At 36.1% G+C, this 20,472-nt stretch overlaps 3 protein-coding genes across 3 annotated transcripts; 2 read left to right on the forward strand and 1 right to left on the reverse strand.

The window, feature by feature from the left end:
• Window positions 1–1,465: 1,465 nt before the first annotated feature.
• Window positions 1,466–5,913, forward strand: LOC133321395 (cell division cycle protein 16 homolog; the record flags this gene model as incomplete). The annotated part of the gene is made up of 9 exons (XM_061530482.1): window positions 1,466–1,664; window positions 2,499–2,614; window positions 2,677–2,846; window positions 2,910–3,170; window positions 3,238–3,317; window positions 3,515–3,720; window positions 5,033–5,226; window positions 5,288–5,456; window positions 5,518–5,913. Coding segments are annotated over 9 exons (1,791 nt in total), but the record flags the coding sequence as incomplete, so codon positions are not given.
• Window positions 5,914–6,140: 227 nt separating this feature from the next.
• On the reverse strand, window positions 6,141–7,235 carry LOC133321396 (hatching enzyme 1.2-like). Its single transcript, XM_061530483.1, has 2 exons — window positions 6,417–7,235; window positions 6,141–6,356 (listed from the first exon to the last, which is right to left on the reverse strand). The coding sequence occupies exons 1-2, from the start codon at window positions 7,233–7,235 to the stop codon at window positions 6,141–6,143; spliced, it is 1,035 nt and encodes a 344-aa protein (XP_061386467.1).
• A 6,650-nt stretch (window positions 7,236–13,885) lies between these two features.
• LOC133321397 (hatching enzyme 1.2-like) lies at window positions 13,886–15,007 on the forward strand. The gene is made up of 2 exons (XM_061530484.1): window positions 13,886–14,648; window positions 14,717–15,007. Exons 1-2 carry the CDS (start codon window positions 13,920–13,922, stop codon window positions 15,005–15,007), a joined length of 1,020 nt encoding a protein of 339 aa, XP_061386468.1. The 5' UTR covers window positions 13,886–13,919.
• Window positions 15,008–20,472: the final 5,465 nt, after the last annotated feature.

Below are 20,472 nucleotides of genomic sequence, written 5' to 3' on the forward strand. Positions count from 1 at the left end.
TTTTTTAAATTTGTCATGTATATATATATATATATATGTTAGTTTGTTTTTTAATACTATTTTTCACTATATAAAAAAATTCTACCCCACTTATTGTTCAATTTATTTATTATATTCGAATTTGAAATAATATGTTAAGAAATTGAAATGAATTTTTACGAATTACAACTGAAATATTATGATTTACAAGTAAAATTTTATGAATTTCAAATTGAATTCATTGAATTTCAAATAAAAATATACAAATTACAAATGAAATTCTTAAAAATTCAGATGGAATTTTTTGAATTACATATGAAAAGTTTAAAATTACAAATGAATTGTTGTGAATTGTCGATTAAATACTCGAATTACAACTGAAATGTTATGAATTGCAAATTGAATTTTCGAATTACATATGAAATTCTCGAATTGAAATTGAAATGTTTGGAAAAACATTTGAAAAAGGTGTAGTATTATTCACAAAAACAAATTTCCATGTGATTGTTGTATCGTTTGTTGTACAACAACACTTGCTATTACCTTCTATTATTATACCATGCTATTGTTATACCATGCAAGGTAGGGCATATTTTGTGTATGTGGGGTATTGTTATGAATACCATGTCAAATAAATTCCTAATTTCAATTGAAATATAATCCAATTTTCCCGTACTGCAAGAATCTACCACTTTTCACTACGATAACGAATTTTCCTTTATGATATCGAAGAAAATAAATCCAGTACATTCTTGCAGTAAGGGAAACATCATTAAATGCAATGAATATGATTTTTTATGGATTTTGTTTCATCCATTTCATGGTATTCCCTAAACGATTTTGGGAAGTAATCATAACATTTACAACTTTTTGCATATATTTATTTTATATTTGACAGAAGAAGCCACTACATACAATATTGTTTTTTTTTACGATTCACCACAAGTTAAACGGTATGCAGAGTATCCAATTCGCACAATTTAATATTGTTGCCAAACCTATATCACGTTCGAAGATGTCGTTCTCGTCCTGCTCCTGCTGTTAACTACTTCATTTGCTGTGTTTTACTATTATTTATAGCATACATCTATTGCTGTAATTATGACCGTCAATTCGTTTGCCATGCTATAATATGGCCGAACGATTGTTTATTTTTTAAATATTCACACTTGACAAACAGACGGCGCTTTGTAGTATAAGAAACTCCTATGTTCCCCAAAAATAATTTGACTGCGTTAAAATGAAATCTGTTAAAACAGATGCTTTGGTAATGTCTTCATCTTCATTTCATGAATTAATTGTACAATTCTAGTTCATAATAAAAAAAAGAATTACCTTTATTTTAATTAGTTTTTAAAAAGCGAATTTGGCGCAATTATGTTTTAATGATTCTGTATGGTTCAGGAACCAAATGTAGTTAGTTCCGATAGTTCATTTCAATGAACAATTCGTTTGAACCAATTTGTTTGTTGCACTTCATTGTTAGCGTTTGTTGGATTTTTGCCGGCTGTTCGGTGAAGAGGAGTGTAAGAATGTAATTAGTTTCCTCAAAGGTAAAATATATGAGGCCATGGATAATCGTGGCTTGGCCATGGATTATTATGTTCAAGCATTGCACAAATCGGTGTACTGCTATGAGGCTTTAGAAGCCCTGGTGCAGCATGAAATGTTGATGGCATGGGAAGGTAAGTGAAATTAAGAAAAGAATAATATAAAAAAAAACTGATCTAATCGTTTTGAAATTTTTACCATAAAACATAAGTGCGGAAATTCATATCCAAATCCAAAATTCCACAGGAACCCCCCTTGAATATTATCATGATTTTTAAAACGCTTTAAGCAAATATGGGTATCAATTTTATGCTTTTAAATTGCTGGCTACAAAAACGTAATTATTTTATTAAAGAATGTCCCGTGTCATTTTGAATTCCGCATTTACAAAAATATATATCACCGAAAGACCATATAATCTGGTAAAAATTTCAAATGTGTCTGGGTTGTCCGTAACCGAATTCTTGATATCCGTATATAATATTTAAAGAATTCAAAAGATACCTCGTTTAGACCCGAAAGATTTATTAAGCCAGCCATTCTTTCCTTAAAAATTGAAATGAAATCCAAAAAAAAAAAACGGAAATCCATAAGCAAGACCCTGGATATGTCCTAATGTCCTAATTGACCACAATATAGTGCGTTATTGTCATGCTATTCAAGATAGTTCGTGGTTTTTATTAATAAGTTGGAAGTTGTTTCCGATGTTTTATCCTTTTTCTCCTATAGAAGTATCATGTGATGGAAATTCCGATTTCACAAAAAACAGCATTCATTAATAAAGTTCCAAAAATTCGTGTTATAAATAATGGGTCAATCATAACATAAGGTTATGGCGGAATAATATCAGTGACAGACGAGGATCGCCTGGGGACCACTGTGTTTTTTTAATTCCGATATACTCTAACAGAATAGTTTTTTAATCTGCTTATTTATAAATTAGTTTTTTTTTAATTTTTAATTTTCAGAAAAAGAACTCATGCAACACTTGCCACTAGAACATCAATCCTCGGAATCCGATGCCAAGTTTATAACAAAATTATATGAAACAAAACTGAAAAAGTATTATGAATCTATTGGACCGGTAAGAACATTTATAATAAAAAAATAAATAAAATGTATCATATATCAAATCTCTTCCTATAGAATACAAATGCCGAAGAAACACCAATTGGTAATATGAGCACATTAAAGTCCATTAAAGAGTTAAATGATAAAATACAAATGACCCGGAACTCAGATGCAAGTATTCACAAGAATGTATTGCCGAAATTTATGACACCAACACAAAATCAAATAATGTCACCCGCAAACAAGTAAGAAAAATATTATCTTCTTTTACTAAGGAAATCAAAGCAGCATATTGTTTATAATTTTAGAGTCCTGGAAGATTTAAAAATACCACCCTTCTCATTGCAAGTCAGTTTATCACGTGCCTCTTCGCTTATCAATGATTCGCATCGTTCGCATTTGGAGACACCAAGTCGTAATCGTTCTAAAGATAGTGCTGATAGTCCCACATCAATGTTACTCTCAACTAGCATGCAACGCATACAAAAAAGCACCGATGTTATGGCCGCCGAGGCTGAGAAACTATTCTATGATTGTGAATATAAGAAGAGTTTTAAGATTTTGAATGAGTAAGGCAATGTTATGTAGAAGTCATTAATAGGATATTACATTTATTTTTTATTGCTACTTTTAAAGGCTTCTTAAAATTGATCCCTATCATAATGGTGCGCTTACAGTGCAAATTGGTTGCTTGGTGGAATTTGGTGATTATAATAGTAAGTTATATTCATGATCATTGTGACAATTTTGGAATAACTAGAGATTTTCCGTTGTTGAAAAGATTTAAATGTTTCCACATTTAAGAAAGATATTAATTTAATTTTAAATGTTTATTATATCATATATATAACATAAGCAGTATCTAATTGAAAATATTACACTATCTTATATTTGAATTATTTTCTTATTTTAGAACTATTTTATGTGGCCCACAAATTGGTAGATCGTTATCCGGATAAAGCCATATCATGGTATGCTGTTGGTTGCTATTATGATTTAATTGGTAAAAGTGATCCTGCCAGACGTTATCTCTCCAAAGCAACTTCATTAGATAGATTATATGGTCCAGCTTGGTTGGCGTATGGCCATTCATTTGCCAAAGAAAATGAACATGATCAGGTAAAAAAAAATAAATTTCATTTTCAAAAAATTCAGGATCGTTAGGTCTGTTCCCGTATTGCAAGAATCTACTAATTTTTACTATTTTCTTCCATATCATACCATATTATCGTAGTAAAAAAATTTACATTCTTGCAGTTTCTGGGACAGACCAATTATTTGTATTTTTTAAATAGATACTTTTTACTACTTATTAAGGAAATTTATCTGTTGGAAACATCTATGAAAAATATTTAAATTTAATCCATAACGTAATAAACAGATGATAATAGGAGTATATGAAGGATACGATACGGCTTACCTGGTATCATTGAAGGTTGTCTGGAAGTGATAAATTTTGTATAACAAACGAGGAAGATTTCATAGCAGATATTGTGGCTATAGGAAGTTAACTAAATCACATTAATCATATCTACCCCAGAATCTAAGATTTGACAATAGAAGTCAACAGACTCAAAGGAAATATGAAGATATACCTTCCGTCTTCTTTAACGGCTTTCGATTAATAGATTAGCAATTTTTATACATGCTTATAGGCCCATACCCCTTTTTGCCACCATTACAGGTGGCAAAGCGGCATCTCCGCTGTGCATATAGTAAACAGTGTGGCCGTTGATTTAGTGGCGGATATTTAAATATTCCTCGCCCGGAAAATGTTAGCTATATCCACGAGATAGATAGTGGTTCAGCTTCTCGCAAATGTGATAAATTTTGGGTCCTGCAATCATCCCAGTGGACGTGGAATTTCAGAAAGGTAGAGGTTAAACAGTTCCGGAGATTTCACCCTTCCTTGTGGAACTCTCTGTTTAACTGTACGGGTCTTCGACTTCCTATTTCTGAATTCGACGTACGACTGACGTCCACACATATAATTCACGATCCAACGTTTCAAACTTGGCTGGAGGGTTGATCTCTCATATTAACACGGAACTGTCAATCTAGCAAGTACATGTTCGTGCATTTTTTTAAACTTGGGATCTATATTACCAGGAATTTTTGCTACTGATTCTTTTGGTCCGTGTCGGGATTGCGACAAATCCCGAACCATGGTTCTGCTCATTTTTATAGCTCTTAAGAAACTATCTAATCTACCGCTATATACCTGCTAAAGAAATACCGAAGTAAATCCAAAAATTCTAGCAGAGAGAGTGGTGATTTCGAAATAGAGCGTATAATCTTTCTACGTCCCTATTCAAGAACTATCAGTTCATGACCCCACGGCAATTTAAGTACGGAAGTTAACCTATTATTTCCATTATAGGCTAAACTTTATCTACTCCCGAATTTGATTTTTAATTTCATTTTCTTACAGGCCATGGCTGCTTATTTCAAAGCTACCCAGCTAATGCGTGGATGTCATTTACCTCTACTGTACATTGGGGTCGAATGTGGATTGGTTAAGAATTTAGAATTAGCTGAGAAATTCTTCTATCAAGCAATGTCCATTGCACCCCTAGATGTTTTCGTACTGCACGAACTGGGGGTTATCAAATACGAATATGAATTGTGAGTACAAAACATACACATCCATTTCATTTTTGTTAAAATAAATAATTTTAAATTCTAGTTATGAAAGTGCCGAAGAAGTTTTTCGCACCACTGCTGATATTGTTATGAATAGAGCCAAACAAAATAAGGAAGAAGTGTCGGCCCGATGGGAGCCATTGTTCAACAATTTGGGTCATTGTTGTCGCAAAAATAAGAAATACAAGGAAGCCTTGGAATATCATCAATATGTGAGTTAGGGGTTTTTCTTAAATTCTTTAATTGATAATTCATTTTTTTCTTCTCCTTCAGGCCCTATTGTTGAAACCCCAAACACCACAAACCTTTACAGCTATTGGTTTCGTCTATGCCTTGATGGGTAATTTAGAGGAGGCCATTACATATTTCCATAAAAGTTTGGCCTTGAATCGAGATTGTATTGTAACCTCAACAATATTGAAGACCTGCATTGAAGATTTTATGGATGAAGATTCAATAATAGATGATATCTATGGTAAACAGGCATGGGATAGCTATTCCGTTTATAAAATCTCAAAAGTTCCCAATCAATTTCCAACAATTGAAGAGGAAGATTCGCCCACGGTTAAATTTACCGGGATGAAATTGAAATTTGATGATGAAGATATATCAACAAATTCGGATAATATTGATCCCAATGTTATTATGGATATGAGTATGGATATTTAAGAGTATGTAAACTGAATGTCACAGATTCAGGGTAAGAGTTTTAAGTTTTAGTTTCTATTATCTACAAAGTAGAACAAAATATTAAAAACAAAAGTTATTAAGAAAGAGAAATAAAGCAAATGTTTGATAAAATGTAATGAATTTATAGGTAAAATTATTCTTTGGTTGTATACATAATACTGTTGAAAGATTCAAATCATGTCATCCTCGTTTTGGCTCATGATACTTTAAGCCACGGAATTATCACCAAAACCTAAGCCAGTCATAATGCCACTAACAAAGCTATTGATGAGAGCATTATCAACAGCGGAGTTACCAGCAGTAGAGGATTGGCCACCACCAACATTTCCGCTTGCCGGACAATCATACATGCGATTAAGTTTCTCAATATCCTTATCCGAAAATCCATCGCGTTGACCCATTCTAGCATCTCCCATGGGTTGCTAAAAAAAATACAATAATTATCAAAATGTCATTCCGAGCTTTGTCTAGCATCCACTCACCATAGCAATAATAGTAGGTTGACCATTTGTCGAGAATGCAGTCGATGAATAATGCATAACACTGCCATAATCATAGGGTACCCCAAAGGCCATTGTATGACTTGCTCTATCGAAATTCGACTTAGCACTGGGTTGGATATTTTGAAATTGTATCGATACAAATGCATCACGTTCTTCACGATTTTGTTCGTGCAAGAAACCCAAGGCATGCATTAATTCATGCATTGCTGTACCGGGTTTAGTCAAACATCCTGGAGATTGCAAATTCACCTCTTGCTTGCCACCAACACGTCCAACCGAAGACCAACATCCGGAATTACCACTTACAATGGAAATATAATCCTGTTCCGAGGTACGTGGCACAAATCGAATACATGTACGACGATGATATTCAGCAATGGCATGTTCAATGATTGCCATATCCTGACCATTGAAATTACCACGAATCTCATAGGGCACAACAGCATTTGGCCAGCGAGAACTTTGTGTTGTCAGACCGTTTTTAGTTGTAACACCATCGGTGGGTACTAAAATGTCACCCTCCAAATAGGAACCCAATTCTTCGGGGTTTACTGAGGAGTTTTCCATTTTATAATTTGCCACCAATTCAGCTGTATCTTTATGATCGGGTTTTCCAAACAGGGCCGTGCCATAGAAACTTAAATCAATGACATCCTTAGATTTCTGAGGTGCTTCCAAAGTATTGGCCGAAATTTCCACAGTATCTTCATCATCATTCAATTGTTTTAATATTGGACTAGCTTTTATATAGCTCACCACCAAAACCAAGGACAATAGAACTGGAGTTAGTTTAAACATATTGAATTGGAGTTGTTACTCTATGAATAGGGCTGTTATGCTATTGCTAATGTTTGCAAGGGATAACTGATGATTTACCCTAAAACTTTTTGGGTATTTATACCCACCCAGCATGTGGTAGCGTCCATATGTTTGGAAATTTGAATATTATCTGTTACATATTTCCGTTTCATTCTTTTTTTACCACGACGCGTCTTATCGTTTCTTGTAAATCGGCGGTTTTCTTTAAAGTTTTCCGTGAATAAATTTCCTCGAGTTATCAGAACGTTGGAGTAAAAGAAAATTCCGTTTTGAGGGAAATTCTTCATGAGTTACTGAAATTTTGTCGAAATATTTGACGTAGACCCCATTCTTGATCAGAATAAAATTAAGATTTTTGTATTTTTCCCGCATTATTTATTACACGTGACTGTAATTCTTGGGGGTACATCTCAGTGGAATTTTTGTATTTCGAAGATTTTATTCGTATTTTCCAAACGAGAATTCTAGAAACTTGGGGGAACATATTTGCAGAATATTTTTGATATGGATCCATCTTTTGACGGTATTCGGTATTTTGAAGGGTATATCCGCATTTCCTTAACTGAATTGGTTTTAATTTAAAATTTTTTACTCCTGGCTCAATACGTCTATGTCGATGTCCGAGAATAAATGGTACAATTTACCTGTTGATCTTTCTCTCAAACACTCCAAGAGCTAGGCAGCTTGCTTGCGCAAGTACCCATGCTTCAAATCCATACACCAGCACGGGTAGTATCAGCGTCTTATAGAGTGTGAGTTTGGTCTGGCGAGAGGTGGCCTTGTTTTTGAATAGCTTACTCCGACCATAGTAGCATCTATTGGCCAACACTATTCTTCTCCAGATTTCAAAGCTGATATTAGTTATGTTTGTGACGCTACCGAGGTATATTAAATCGTTCACTACCTCGAAACTGTAGTTTACAAGTTCCACTGGATGTCTTGCGCGTTGATACCATCAGCTTGGTCTTTACTGCCAGCCCACTTTGGAAGACTCCTTTTTAATTCGTTCAAAGGTAGATGTTACCGCTCACAATGTTCAACCGATTATGTCGATGTCATCGGCGTAGGCGACGAACGTGTGCTGCTTGGGGTACAGAGTGTCATATCTGTTCAAATTTGCATCTCGTCCAACCTTTTCCAGCAGGATATTAAAGAGGTCACACAACAAACTGTCACCTTGTCTGAATCCTCGTTCGGTATTGAAGGGCTCCCAGAAGTCCTTTTCAACTTTAACTGCTGACCTTGCGCAGGTTAAAGTTTCCTGTATAGCCGAATGCAGACAAACACCTCTGAGCGAATGCGAATTTATAGTCGACGAATAAGTGGAATGTGTCGATGTGTTTTTCGTCGGTCATTGCGCAGAATGAAAAACTTGGCTATAGTGGTTTTTCCAAGTCTGAAGCTGCATTGGTCCAATAATGTCATTGACCTTTGGCTTCAGTCGTTAACACAGCACGCAGGATAGCACTTTATATGCGATGGGAAGGAGAGTAATTCCTCTATAGTTGGAACATATCGTCTTGTCTCCTTTTTTGTGCACGAGACACAGGATGCTGAGTTTCCAATCATTGGACATACATTCCTCTAGTCAAATTGTACTAATTAGTTTGTGCATGTTCCTTCTGGACATCGGTCTTGAATAGTTCGGTTGGTAATTCATCGGCACCTGCTGCTTTATTCTTCTTCAGCCGGTGGTATATTGGCTGTGCCGTCTTCTCCTATTGGTTCTGGGGTATTTTCTTCGCCGTGACTATTTGATACCAGAAGCTTTACAAGATCCTCAACACGCTGTCTGTATCTGCCACCAGATTTTCTTCTTCATCCCTACAGGAGGATTTGCCTGCAGCAAATCCGGTGGGGTCAAAGATATTTTCCCTTCCGATTTTTGCATTAAAATCTCCTAGCAATGGATCAACACTGATCATATTCTATATATGTATGACAGCTTCCGAGAACCCTTTATACCAAATTATAGCTTCATCGGTGGTTTAAAGCTACTAAGTCCTTCGTTTATCGGAGCTATACCAAACGTAATCCGATATTGATAATATGAAAAATCAAATTAGAGTCAATTCCGTTGAAAAACGTCCCCAAGCCCCCACAATATACCGAATAATTGGGAGTAAATTATATAGAGGCTAACCGGAAACTTGGGTCGAAAAACCTGACCAAAAACCCCAAAATACAGAATATTGGGGGTACCACTCGATGGGAGCTACCTTAAAAAATGAACCAATATTTATACATTTTTGTAGGAAGATTTTCTACCTAATCAGAAACCCAAATATCCAATTGGAGCCAATTGGTATGGAAATCGTGGCCACAGTTCCCAAAATACAGAATAATGAAGAGTACCATTCTATGGATCCTATCCCGAAATTTGAACCAATACTTATAATATTGAAGTGTGTCATTGCAACATGAAACGATAATTTCCAAAACATTTCTTTAATTTATATGCATCTGATAATATTAGTTTTCACGAGCATCAAATTGTGAATACCCTCATTTACTGTATACAACTATTTGTTTTTTATTGCCATGATCGGTCTTACTTTAATGTAGGGGGCTTTTTTTCTCTACAATGTAACGTTTGCATTATGAATTCTAGTAATTCCGGGTAGTGTTAATCTTACATACAATAAATTACCCTTGAAATGTCGTTAAATGTGCATTCTATGAGCTCTAAATGTATCGCCATTAAAATGTAACTCCTTAATCCCATTCATCAAAAAAAAAAAAAAAAATAAAAAAATGGGAAATACAAGAAGTAGAAAATGATTAAGTTCGGCCTGAATTAACGGAATGCCAAACTACATTCATTTCATTTAAAAAATGTGTGTGTGTACCTTAAATGATTTTAGCTATGTCGAAATATGGATCCATAATAAAACCAGTGAGCGCAGCAGTCGGAGATTCCGACAATATGATACCCAAATCAACTACCACGGAACTCTGGCTTTCTACGGATCTATATTCAGACCATTTAGATTTCAGCAGTTCTTCTTTCTTAACCTGGTATATTTTCCAAAACTTATTCTCTAGGGGTGAATATTTATTCCATAATATGCAAATTTTGTCATTTTACACAGAAAATTCTTGGTTTAATTGATCCCAAAGAATATTGACCATTAAAAGACATTAGAATAAAGTTACCTAGTGGGGAATCCTGGCCAAGTGGCTCCTTACCTCTGGCCGCTCTGTCGACATTTACAAAGGAGTCGAAGATGGAAAGGTACTGTTTACTGCAAGGAACTAGCCATCTACAACTCACATAAACTTATTGATCTTAAGGCTCTTAAGTCGTGTACTATTAACTCAAAAGCTGTTCGTGACTGCAAGGATGCTTTACTTGATATACGACAGATAGTTAAATTATGTTGGGTTCCAGGACACAGTAACATAGAAGGTAGCCGATGAGCTTGCTCGAGGGAATTGCACCGATTGTATGATCTGTACAATCTACTACTACTTCATTGGCAAAATCCGTATGAGCTACTGTGAGTTAGTTGGCAACAGATGATCAATGGAATCTGGATGCAGGATTTCAAAAGCCATCTGGACAGAATTTTCTCTGGCCATAGAACTTTTTCGAGACTGCTTCACAGTCAGAGGGTGGTAAAAATCATTATGGGGATCATGACAGGTCACTGCTGGATTAGATCTCCCACTTCCAAATGCGACACTAACGGAGTGGATTATTGCCGTCTATGTGAGGATGAAAAAGAGCTGGGAACAATTGAACATTTACTCTGTAGGCGTTCATCGATAATTAGCAGAAGACACCGACAGTTTGGTAAATGTGAAATTGATAATCTAGGATTCTTCTCCGAAATAGATCCCAAGCTGATCCTTAGCTTTGTTAAAACTCCTCTTTTCTACTTTCCTTTAATCCTTTCATTTTCAGATTCACTTCCCCGTGTGACGTGGTGTGATATTCGGCTTATAGGTTTGACCTATTGAACGACTTGACAAAACACACAAGAATAAGGTTGGGGCCATTTCATCCCATTAATATCATCTAATCATCCACGAAAATTAAAGCCGCCGACCTAGATCGTAACCGGAACTTCATGTAAATTGGATCATCCCGAAATACTTAACAATATCAGAATAGATAGGCCCCTATAAGTATTTAAGTATTACTCCCACATCCGAGTAAATACATCAATATAATTCGTATCAATTTGGCCCGCTAGACGGGGATCTGTCTCCGCGTAAAAAAAACTTCGATATGTTCGGTTAATATTTATGACCTGAAAAACAGACAAAATTTTGTTAGTCCATTGCATCTTCTTAATATTATCGGGTCATTACCTAAACCAATAGGGATCTTCTTTGGCTCGAACCGATCCCATATGTAAACATTTCGTGAAGATTGATCCGTAACTGTGGCCTGTACTATGTTTTCAAATTACAGTGGACGGACGGTACACAAGTGTAGATCGACCGAGGTAGTAAAGATAATACCCTTACAACATAGTTAGAATACCCCTTTGGGTTCTGCAATGGTTCAAATTTCAATCATTACTGATGCGTATTTTTTACTGATTAGCTATTTTGAATATCAAATCGAGATCATTAAGAATGAATCTTGAGAAATTATTCAAACAATTGAAGAAGGTCTACAGAATGTGTTCGATAAGTCCAACCTATAGGGATCAATTGTGATTATTGCGAGCGAAGACAAACTTGGGTTCGGACCCAAGTTCATCAGTTCACATCACTATCTGCTGGATAATAATTCGGAAAAAAAGTTCTTACACACTATTGAAAAAAAATGTTCAGGAACCGAAAAAGTTTTTTTATAGAAAACAATTTGTCAGAAATTGAGAAAAAGAAGGTTTTTTTATGTGAAAAAATTTGGTTAGAAACTAAGGGTGTTTTTTCTATAGAAAAATAATTCCGCAGGAACTAAAAAATGTTTTTTCTATAGAAAGAAACTTCAGCAGGAACTAAGGAAGTTTTTTTAGAAAAAAACTTCTCGCCAGGAACTTAGGAATGTTTTTTCTAGAGAAAAAATTTCGCAGGGGCTGAAGGGCTTTCTATAGAAGAAAAAATTTGCTCCAAGCCTAGCTATATATTTGTTTATAAAACCCAAGACCAATTTAAAAACTTGGGGATGTGTTTTTTTTTTTTTTTTTTTTTTTGTAGAGTTGCAATGCAATGACTAACCCTCTTTTGAAAAAATCCACCTTAGGTTGCATGGGATGGATTTTAATATAGAAAAATATTCACCCAAAGAAATAATATCCACTATTTAAAATTTTTATCTCAGGACCTAAAAACCCTAATGCATTAGGATCAATTGTTCAAAAAATAAAAAAAAGAAACCTAACGATCTGAAGATGATTTTTTTCTAAAAAAATTCTCAGGATGTGGGAATGAGAAATGAAATATTCCCACGATTTAAGGATGTTAGAAAAATATATCCTAACCGGTTTTCCCTTGGAAAAAACTACCTTGCGACCTGAAGATGACTTTTACTAGAGAAAAGTTCCTAAATGTGAGGGTGGATTTCTTGTAGAAAAAATTGTGTTGCGAGACTTTGGCAAAACTAAGTCCGCAGCTCACACAAAAAAATTCGTGGATGGATCTGTGTTTGAGACCGTGACCTTCGCCTTCGTGGCGATCTCCAATTAGGCTAACATTTTTAGGCCCAAGTGTTGGTAAAGGTGGGGTGCAGGGAAGAACTAATGTTGTTATGCTCAATGCCGCACTGAATATAGTCTCAGAAGAGGGTGTGACCACGGTTGGTTGGGTAAGCGATACGCCAGTGCATTGATAGTGGCAGTGGTACATTTTTTATGTAATATTTGCGAGATAGTTCATTTTCTTATTTGTTGTGTGTTAAGAGCGGAGGTAAAGGGTTGTGGGACCATGTTTCTGATCATGTCCCTATAAGACATATCACAAGTGATTTGATCCAAATCGACTGTAGATCGTTCGAACTGTATATAAGCTTATTGCCCAATTTGATCCTGCATGCAGATATGTGCCGGTCTTTTGGAAGTTTTATACAAATAAGCCTGAGAACCTAATGCCGGTAAATAAATCCAAATCATTTTTATGTTTTAAGGTGCCATCAAAGAAAGTTTACTTATCTATGCAAAATTCGGTAGACCTTTTTCGGCAAACGAAATTTGTTTACAATACCGTTTAGAACATTCCGAACAACATTTGCATACATATAAATGAAGGTCAGTAACACAACAAATTGACTGTCAACCTGGAAAGTACGAAAAAACGTGTAAATGTTATTTGTACGATAAGAAGTCACACAGACTGCCAAGAAAAACTAATAGGGCGGACGCATGGGAAATAGACATCCAAATCTAGGGTGAATAAAATTTACCTAATGACACCAATAAAAAACGAAGCAATAAAAGATAATATTTCGAACATATTTTTTTAGAAAATAATCACTGTCCGATAGACAGAGAGACTTGGGGACATGGCACCATGCTGAGCCAGTATAAATAGCCACAGAAAATCAAAGAAATTCAACAGAGTTCTAACGGATTCTGAGCTCGACATTCTATAGGAAAAAATAAAATAAAGAACATGTTTAAAAATACTGCACTTCGTCTACTGTGGTTAGCCCTCCTTGTCACCCTGACACAGGGTAGTCCAATTATTCCCAGCATTGGTGATGAAGAGGAAATGATTGAGGTGCAATCGAACAGCTTGGATCGACCCAACGTAAAACCTTCAAAGGATGTCATTGATTTAAGTTTCTATGGCATGGCAATGTTTGGTGAACCCGATGATAAGAACACTGCCCAATTGGTGGCTAACTACAGCGCCGACACAGCCTTAGTTAATCCTGAAGAATTGGGCACATATTTGGAAGGTGATATCTTGGTGCCGAAAAATCAAATTATCCTCAAGAATGGCATTACCACACAAAGTTCACGTTGGCCAGGCGGCATTGTACCCTATGAAATTCGTGGTCGTTTCAATAGTCAAGATCGGGCCATGATTGAGCATGCCATTGCGGAATACCATCGTCGGACGTGTATACGTTTTGTACCTCGTACCAATCAACAGGATTATATTTCGATTGTTAGCGGCAATTCAGGATGTTGGTCTTCGTTGGGTCGTGTGGGTGGCAGGCAGGAGGTTAATTTGCAATCTCCTGGTTGTTTGTCAAAACCTGGCACTGCCATTCATGAGCTTATGCATGCCTTGGGTTTCCTACACGAACAGAATCGAGAGGAACGTGATGCCTATGTTTCCATACAATACCAAAATATTCAACCCAGTGCTGCATCGAATTTCGATAAGGCTTCACGGACTGTGGCATTTGGAGTACCTTATGATTATGGTAGTGTTATGCATTATTCGGCAAATGCTTTTTCGACAAATGGTCGTCCCACCATTGTGGCATTGGTGAGTAGAAAATTAATTTTTGAAATGTAATCCTCAAGAAATCTGTAAATATTTGAAACTCCTTCTAGCGTTCAATGGGTAATACCAGAATGGGTCAGCGTGATGGTTTCTCCGAAATGGATATTGAAAAATTAAATCAAATGTATGATTGTGGTTATGGTACAGCAGTTCCTGCTCCTATTCCAGCTCCCCAGCCAGCTCCAGCTCCGATACCAGCTCCGTTTCCCGTTCCTGCACCCTCACCTATTGGCGGTGTCGGCAGTATTGGTGGTACCTCAGCCGTTGATAATAACATCATTAATAGTTTTATTAGCGGCATAATGACCGGTTTGGGATTTGGTGATGATCCAATAGCTTGAAATATATCGATATGATATCATTAAGCTTTTTTTGTATCAGTATTATGACCAAAGATTATTATTAAGATAATAAAATATGGAAAACTATATATGCATAAGTATCGTCGATACGTCGTTGCTTCATCGAAATATTGGGTTTAGATCCCTATGGATGAAATACATTTCAGATAATTTCGAAGTCGATTTACAAATGTTAGTCCATATGGCTGGCTGGTACACAAACTAGTTCACGGAAATAGCACCGATTGGTCCATACTTTGCACATACAAATATTCGATTTATATAAAGTACCAAAAACCACCATCAATAAACCCGTGGTATGATCAGAAGTGTCGTAATGCTACTGAGGCGAAAAACGCAGCGTATAGGCCAACACTGCAGACAGTAGCAACACATTATGCGATGGAACATTATCGGGAGAAAATGAGAGAGGAGAAACGTAATTTCAGAAAAAAGAAGAAAGTACAAGATAAACGTGAGCGTGAGCAAATCGAGATGTACAGGAGTCAGAATGGAGTCCGGAAAAAATGAGTAAAACACCAAACCGAAGGCTTTGGTGTAGAGATGTAGATGGAAACCTGGTGACAGACACAGATAGCGTGCTGAGGATCTGGAAGTATCATTTTGGAAAAACTTCTGGTATCAAATAGTCACCGTAAAGAAAATACTCCAGAACCAATAAGAGATTTCGGAATAGAGTGTGTACAACCTAGCCAAGATGAGGTCAGAGTAACAATTAATCGGCTGAAGAACAATAAAGCCGATAGGATACCAGCCGAACTATTCAAGACTGGTGGTCAGATGCTGGTCAGGAGCATGCACCAGCTGATTAGTACAATTTGGCTAGAGGAATGCATGCCCAATGATTGGAACCTCAGCATCCTATGTCCCGTGCACAAAAAAGGAGACAGGACGATATGTGCCAACTATAGATATGTGTCAACTACAAGACGATATGTGCCAACTATCCAGTTTGCTGTGTGAACGATTGAAGCCAATGGTCAATGACATTATTGGAACATACCAATGCGGCTTCAGACCTGACAAATCCACCATTGACCAGATTTTCACTCTGCCCCAAATCCTGGAAAAGACCCAAGAAAAACACATCGACACATTCCACCTATTCGTCGACTATAAAGCCGCATTCGGCAGCCCTATCGGTTCCGAGGTGTTTAAAGCCATGTCTGCGTTTGACATTCCTGCAAAATTAATATGGCTATGCAGGATAACTTTAACTGGTACAATGCCAGCAGTTAAAGTAGGAAAGGTCTTCTCGGAGCCCTTCAATGCCGAACGAGGATTCAGACAAGGTGACAGTTTGTCGTGTGACCTCTTCAACATCCTTCTGGAAAAGTTCATACGAGATGCAAATGTGAGCAGCATATGTTACTCACCTACGCCGACGACATCCACATAATGGGTGCAACATTCCGAGCGGTAACACCCACCTTTGAACGAATTGAGAAAGAGTCTGCCAAAGTGGGACTGACAGTAAATGGCAAAAAGACCATGCTGATGGTATCAAAATTAAATCCTGCGTACGTCCCTGGTCTGAGTAAGCAACTCTAAAGCAAGGCCACCTATCGTCAGACCAACTCACACTCTACAAGACATTGATATTACCCGTCTGTTGTATGGATCTGAAGCATGGGTACTTGCGCAAGCAGATGAGGCAGCTCTTGGAGTGTTTGAGAGAAAAATTCTCCAGAAAATCTATGGGCCAATCTACGTCGATGGTGAATATCGTCGTCGAATGAACCATGCGTTATACCATCTATTCTCGGACATTGAGATAGTCAAACGGATGGAGCTGCAGCGACAACGTTGGCTATTTCATCTTGTGAGAATGGATGAAGATGCCCCAGCTCAAAAAGCTTAAAAAAACGAGCCAAGTGATGGTTCACACAAAAGGGGAAAGTCACGGATCCGATGGAAAGATCAAGTAGAGGACAACATCTCGGAAAATGGTCTTTCAAATTGGATGAGATACGCACAAGACTCTCGCGCCTGGAAATCTTTTTTAAGCTCGGCCTATGGAAAAACCGTTCTGTCATAAGCCAGCTAAGTAAGTAATGCAGTTTGAGGTCTGCTTCCGCACTCCAAGGCTTATTCAGCAAATTAATTCCCAGTCGTCCACCGCCCTTTTCACTTACCATGAACAACGTTTTTCGCATTCTCACATTGTCTCACATAGCAAGTCGCACTAAAATATGTCAGAATGAGTAAATATTGGAAATGGGACGGATTAAAAAATCTTCATTCGTGGTAGAAATATTTGCTACTCGAATATTGAGCGGTTTCCTTCATATGAGAAATATACCAGAACGTGGGCCGATATATTTTTCAATACGAAGCATCCTAAGAGAAGTAGTAATGCAAAATTCAAAACCCTATCTTAAATATTGCGAACTCTATTGGGATTTCAGCAGATGTACCTAACTATGTGAACATATATTTTTTTTATAAAAAATTACGCTCAGTGGGTAATTTTTTGTTTAAACTATAAGATAAACTGTCCGGACAGTGTTATCGAAGAAGTGATCACAAGTGACCACCAAAATAGTTTGATTAAACTACTTGTGGTTTCTCCCTTTTTTTCTCGAAACAGTGTTTTTACGATTGGCGGCCACGATAACTCAAAATCTCCAATCGATTCCAAATGTTTTCAAAAAATTACAAAAAACAACATCTTGTTAATTTATTTCATGTATGCTTATTTGCCACCCGGTTGATAATTGTCAAAATTGGAAATCGAGAGTGGGAAATGTATTCCCTTAATAGCGATAAATTTCTATGGTACCGATTTTTAGTAAAATTTCGAGTACAAATGATTTTCAGCACTGAATAAACTGATTGAAGGTAAATAATCATTACGGAAGTGAGCCCGGTCGCCCTATACCCCACCTTTCATAAATCCATGGAACCAATACCAATAAAACTTTACAGAAAAGTAAATACGATTTTTGGGCAACACATCATGGACGAAGGGAGAACACAATATGACGATAGGATTATTAAAATGGAACATTTGCAAATATTTGCCAGATATGAACATCTGAGATCCAACATTTTGAGCATGAGGTTATTAATTGCCCTCATTTTTTTAGGAATGAGGTTATTAATTACCTCTTGTTTTTGCAAAATAGTCAGGCTGAATCCCAGTTTGTTGTTTTTATAAAAAACATCTATTTATTAATAACGAATGTATACATTGTCCGCCGAGGGGTAATGCAGGGAAGACTATAGCTTCGGATCTCGCCACTAATCCTCATCAGTTGCCTTAGTTTTCTGTTGGGATATTCTCCCCAACAAATGGTATCCCAAATAACCCACCAACACTACTGAAGTTATTAATTATAATTTTTTGATTTAATTCGAATCTACACTAATTCAAGAATGTCGCTACAAAATTTGAAGTGAAAATCTTAACAACTCTTGAAGATATAGCCGATTTATTGTATCAGCACCATGTGACGGCTAAAGGACTTCTCAAACTTTAAACTCGTTTTTCTCTTTTGCGAATGGCGGGCACGATAACTCAAACCCAATCGATTCCAAATTTGTACGCGTTTCTCTGTGAGTGTATAGCTATCATATGAACTAGGATAAAGCCAATCGGTGAAGATCTTCCTTATTTTTTTAACTAAGTTTGTGGTCAAAAATCGGCGATTTTCCAAAAATATTTTTTCAAAGGTCCGCTATTTTGTTAATTTTAGAGCGAAGTCAATAATCCTAGTTCATACGAGATCCAGTCATGTACTCTTTCTAACACCGTTAGAATTTTCGGATTCCGATGTTCCAGTGAGGAGTTATCATGCCCGTCATCAAAAATAAGGACGTTTCTTTAATTACAAAAAAACAACAACAAAACAATAACAATTTTTTTTTTGTAAATTATTTTTCTTCTCTTTTAAATCTTCAAATATATATGTGCATAGTTACAAACCTTAACAAGCATTGGTATTGATTTACCAGCCCATTGAAAATCTTGAAAAATTATAATCGAGAATGGGGGGGGATTCCCTTAAAGTTATTAATTACCCCTATTTTCACCCTAACCTAACTATTGATATATTTCACCTCATTTTCAAGTACTATTGCAATGCACCACAAAGTACAAATGTCAAACAAAATAGCGAAAAGCATTGTTTTTCATAGAAAAAAGCTTTGTACCCAAATTCTATATACACCCGTGCCGCCATATACAATGTGTAGTAGTATTTGTTTAACACAGTGACACATTTTTCAACTTTAAAATCTTGAACCAATCGAGACCCCCAAAATCTCGAAGCTTGTGATGGTGGAAGAAAATCCCTAGCTGGGTTTTGCATTATTAGCTAAGGTTTTTTTTTTAAATTAATTTTTAAAATATTCGACTGGATGGATTTTAGCACAATTTTCGAATAATACGTACTTATTAGTGAGTCTATATCTCGTGAAATATTCGAAATATTGCTTTTCTCTCTTAAGCAATATTTTTCCTCTAATTTGATCTACAAATTTTCTACTTGAGATAAAATCAATAAAACAACACCATCATACTGAAAATAGCACAATAAATAAAAATGAGATTTTTATTGTTGATGATAAAAATATAAGGACACTTCAAATGTTATGTTGATACTTAGAAAAATCATAAACATTAAAAAAAATAAGGACACTTCAAATCTTTTTTTACATATACATGTATTGAAATTTATTCGTCGCTTTCGGAGCTAATCTCACTATTTTATTCTGACGTTTTAGAAATTAACAACCAAGGTTTTCATACTGGCAGTGTTGATCCCGCACTGCTCCGAATGTCGCGTACATTGGTCCTCCACCATTACACTTGCTGTAAGGTTCTTTGTCTTACTTCTTGAGTAATGGTACGTCGCCAGGTGTCTCTGGGTTGACCACTATTCCTCGACCATTGGTGATGCCATTCAAGTGATACTGTTCCAGTTTTTCCTTAATGTATGGTCGATCCACCTCCAGTTCCTGCGTTTACCCTGTGCATATATCGCTGCGACATGTCTTCGAAAAAAACCCAAAGGGCCCAAACATTTTAATTTTTACTTCAATTTTGTACCTATTTATTGAAAAAAGCATAGCAATTTTTATTTCTATAAACATACAATTGGGAGTGGATTTCTTTGGTTCATTTTGATGAATTTGTGAGGCTATAACTATGTGAAGGAGTCAACCAATAAAATGGGGGAAATTTTAAAGATTTTCAGAGTTGTTTGATTTGCTATATGGCTATCTTCGAATATTTTAAAAATGTAAAAAAAACCTTAGCTAATAATGCAAAACCCAGCTGGGGATTTTCTTCCACCATCACAAGCTACAAGATTTTGGGGGTCTCAATTAGTACAAGATTTTAGTGCTGCACAGTGTAATATACAAAACTACATACAGAATTTTAGAATTATACTTTTTCTCATACAGTGCAGTATTTTTGGAGTCATTTCATCAATTTT

The sequence above is a fragment of the Musca vetustissima genome, unplaced genomic scaffold (genome assembly GCF_032173495.1).
Source record: "Musca vetustissima isolate MV318-11 ecotype Yass unplaced genomic scaffold, APGP_CSIRO_Mvet_v1 utg160796, whole genome shotgun sequence".
NCBI lineage: Eukaryota > Metazoa > Arthropoda > Insecta > Diptera > Muscidae > Musca > Musca vetustissima.

Excerpts from the sequence above, each read along its gene's own strand:
- LOC133321396 (XM_061530483.1), bottom strand. The coding sequence starts at position 7,235 with ATGTTTAAACTAACTCCAGTTCTATTGTCCTTGGTTTTGGTGGTGAGC. Across the intron at positions 6,357-6,416 it reads AACCTACTATTATTGCTATG|CAACCCATGGGAGATGCTAG; the intron begins GTGAGTGGATGC and ends TATTTTTTTTAG.
- LOC133321397 (XM_061530484.1), top strand. The coding sequence starts at position 13,920 with ATGATTGAGGTGCAATCGAACAGCTTGGATCGACCCAACGTAAAACCT. Across the intron at positions 14,649-14,716 it reads GTCCCACCATTGTGGCATTG|CGTTCAATGGGTAATACCAG; the intron begins GTGAGTAGAAAA and ends AACTCCTTCTAG.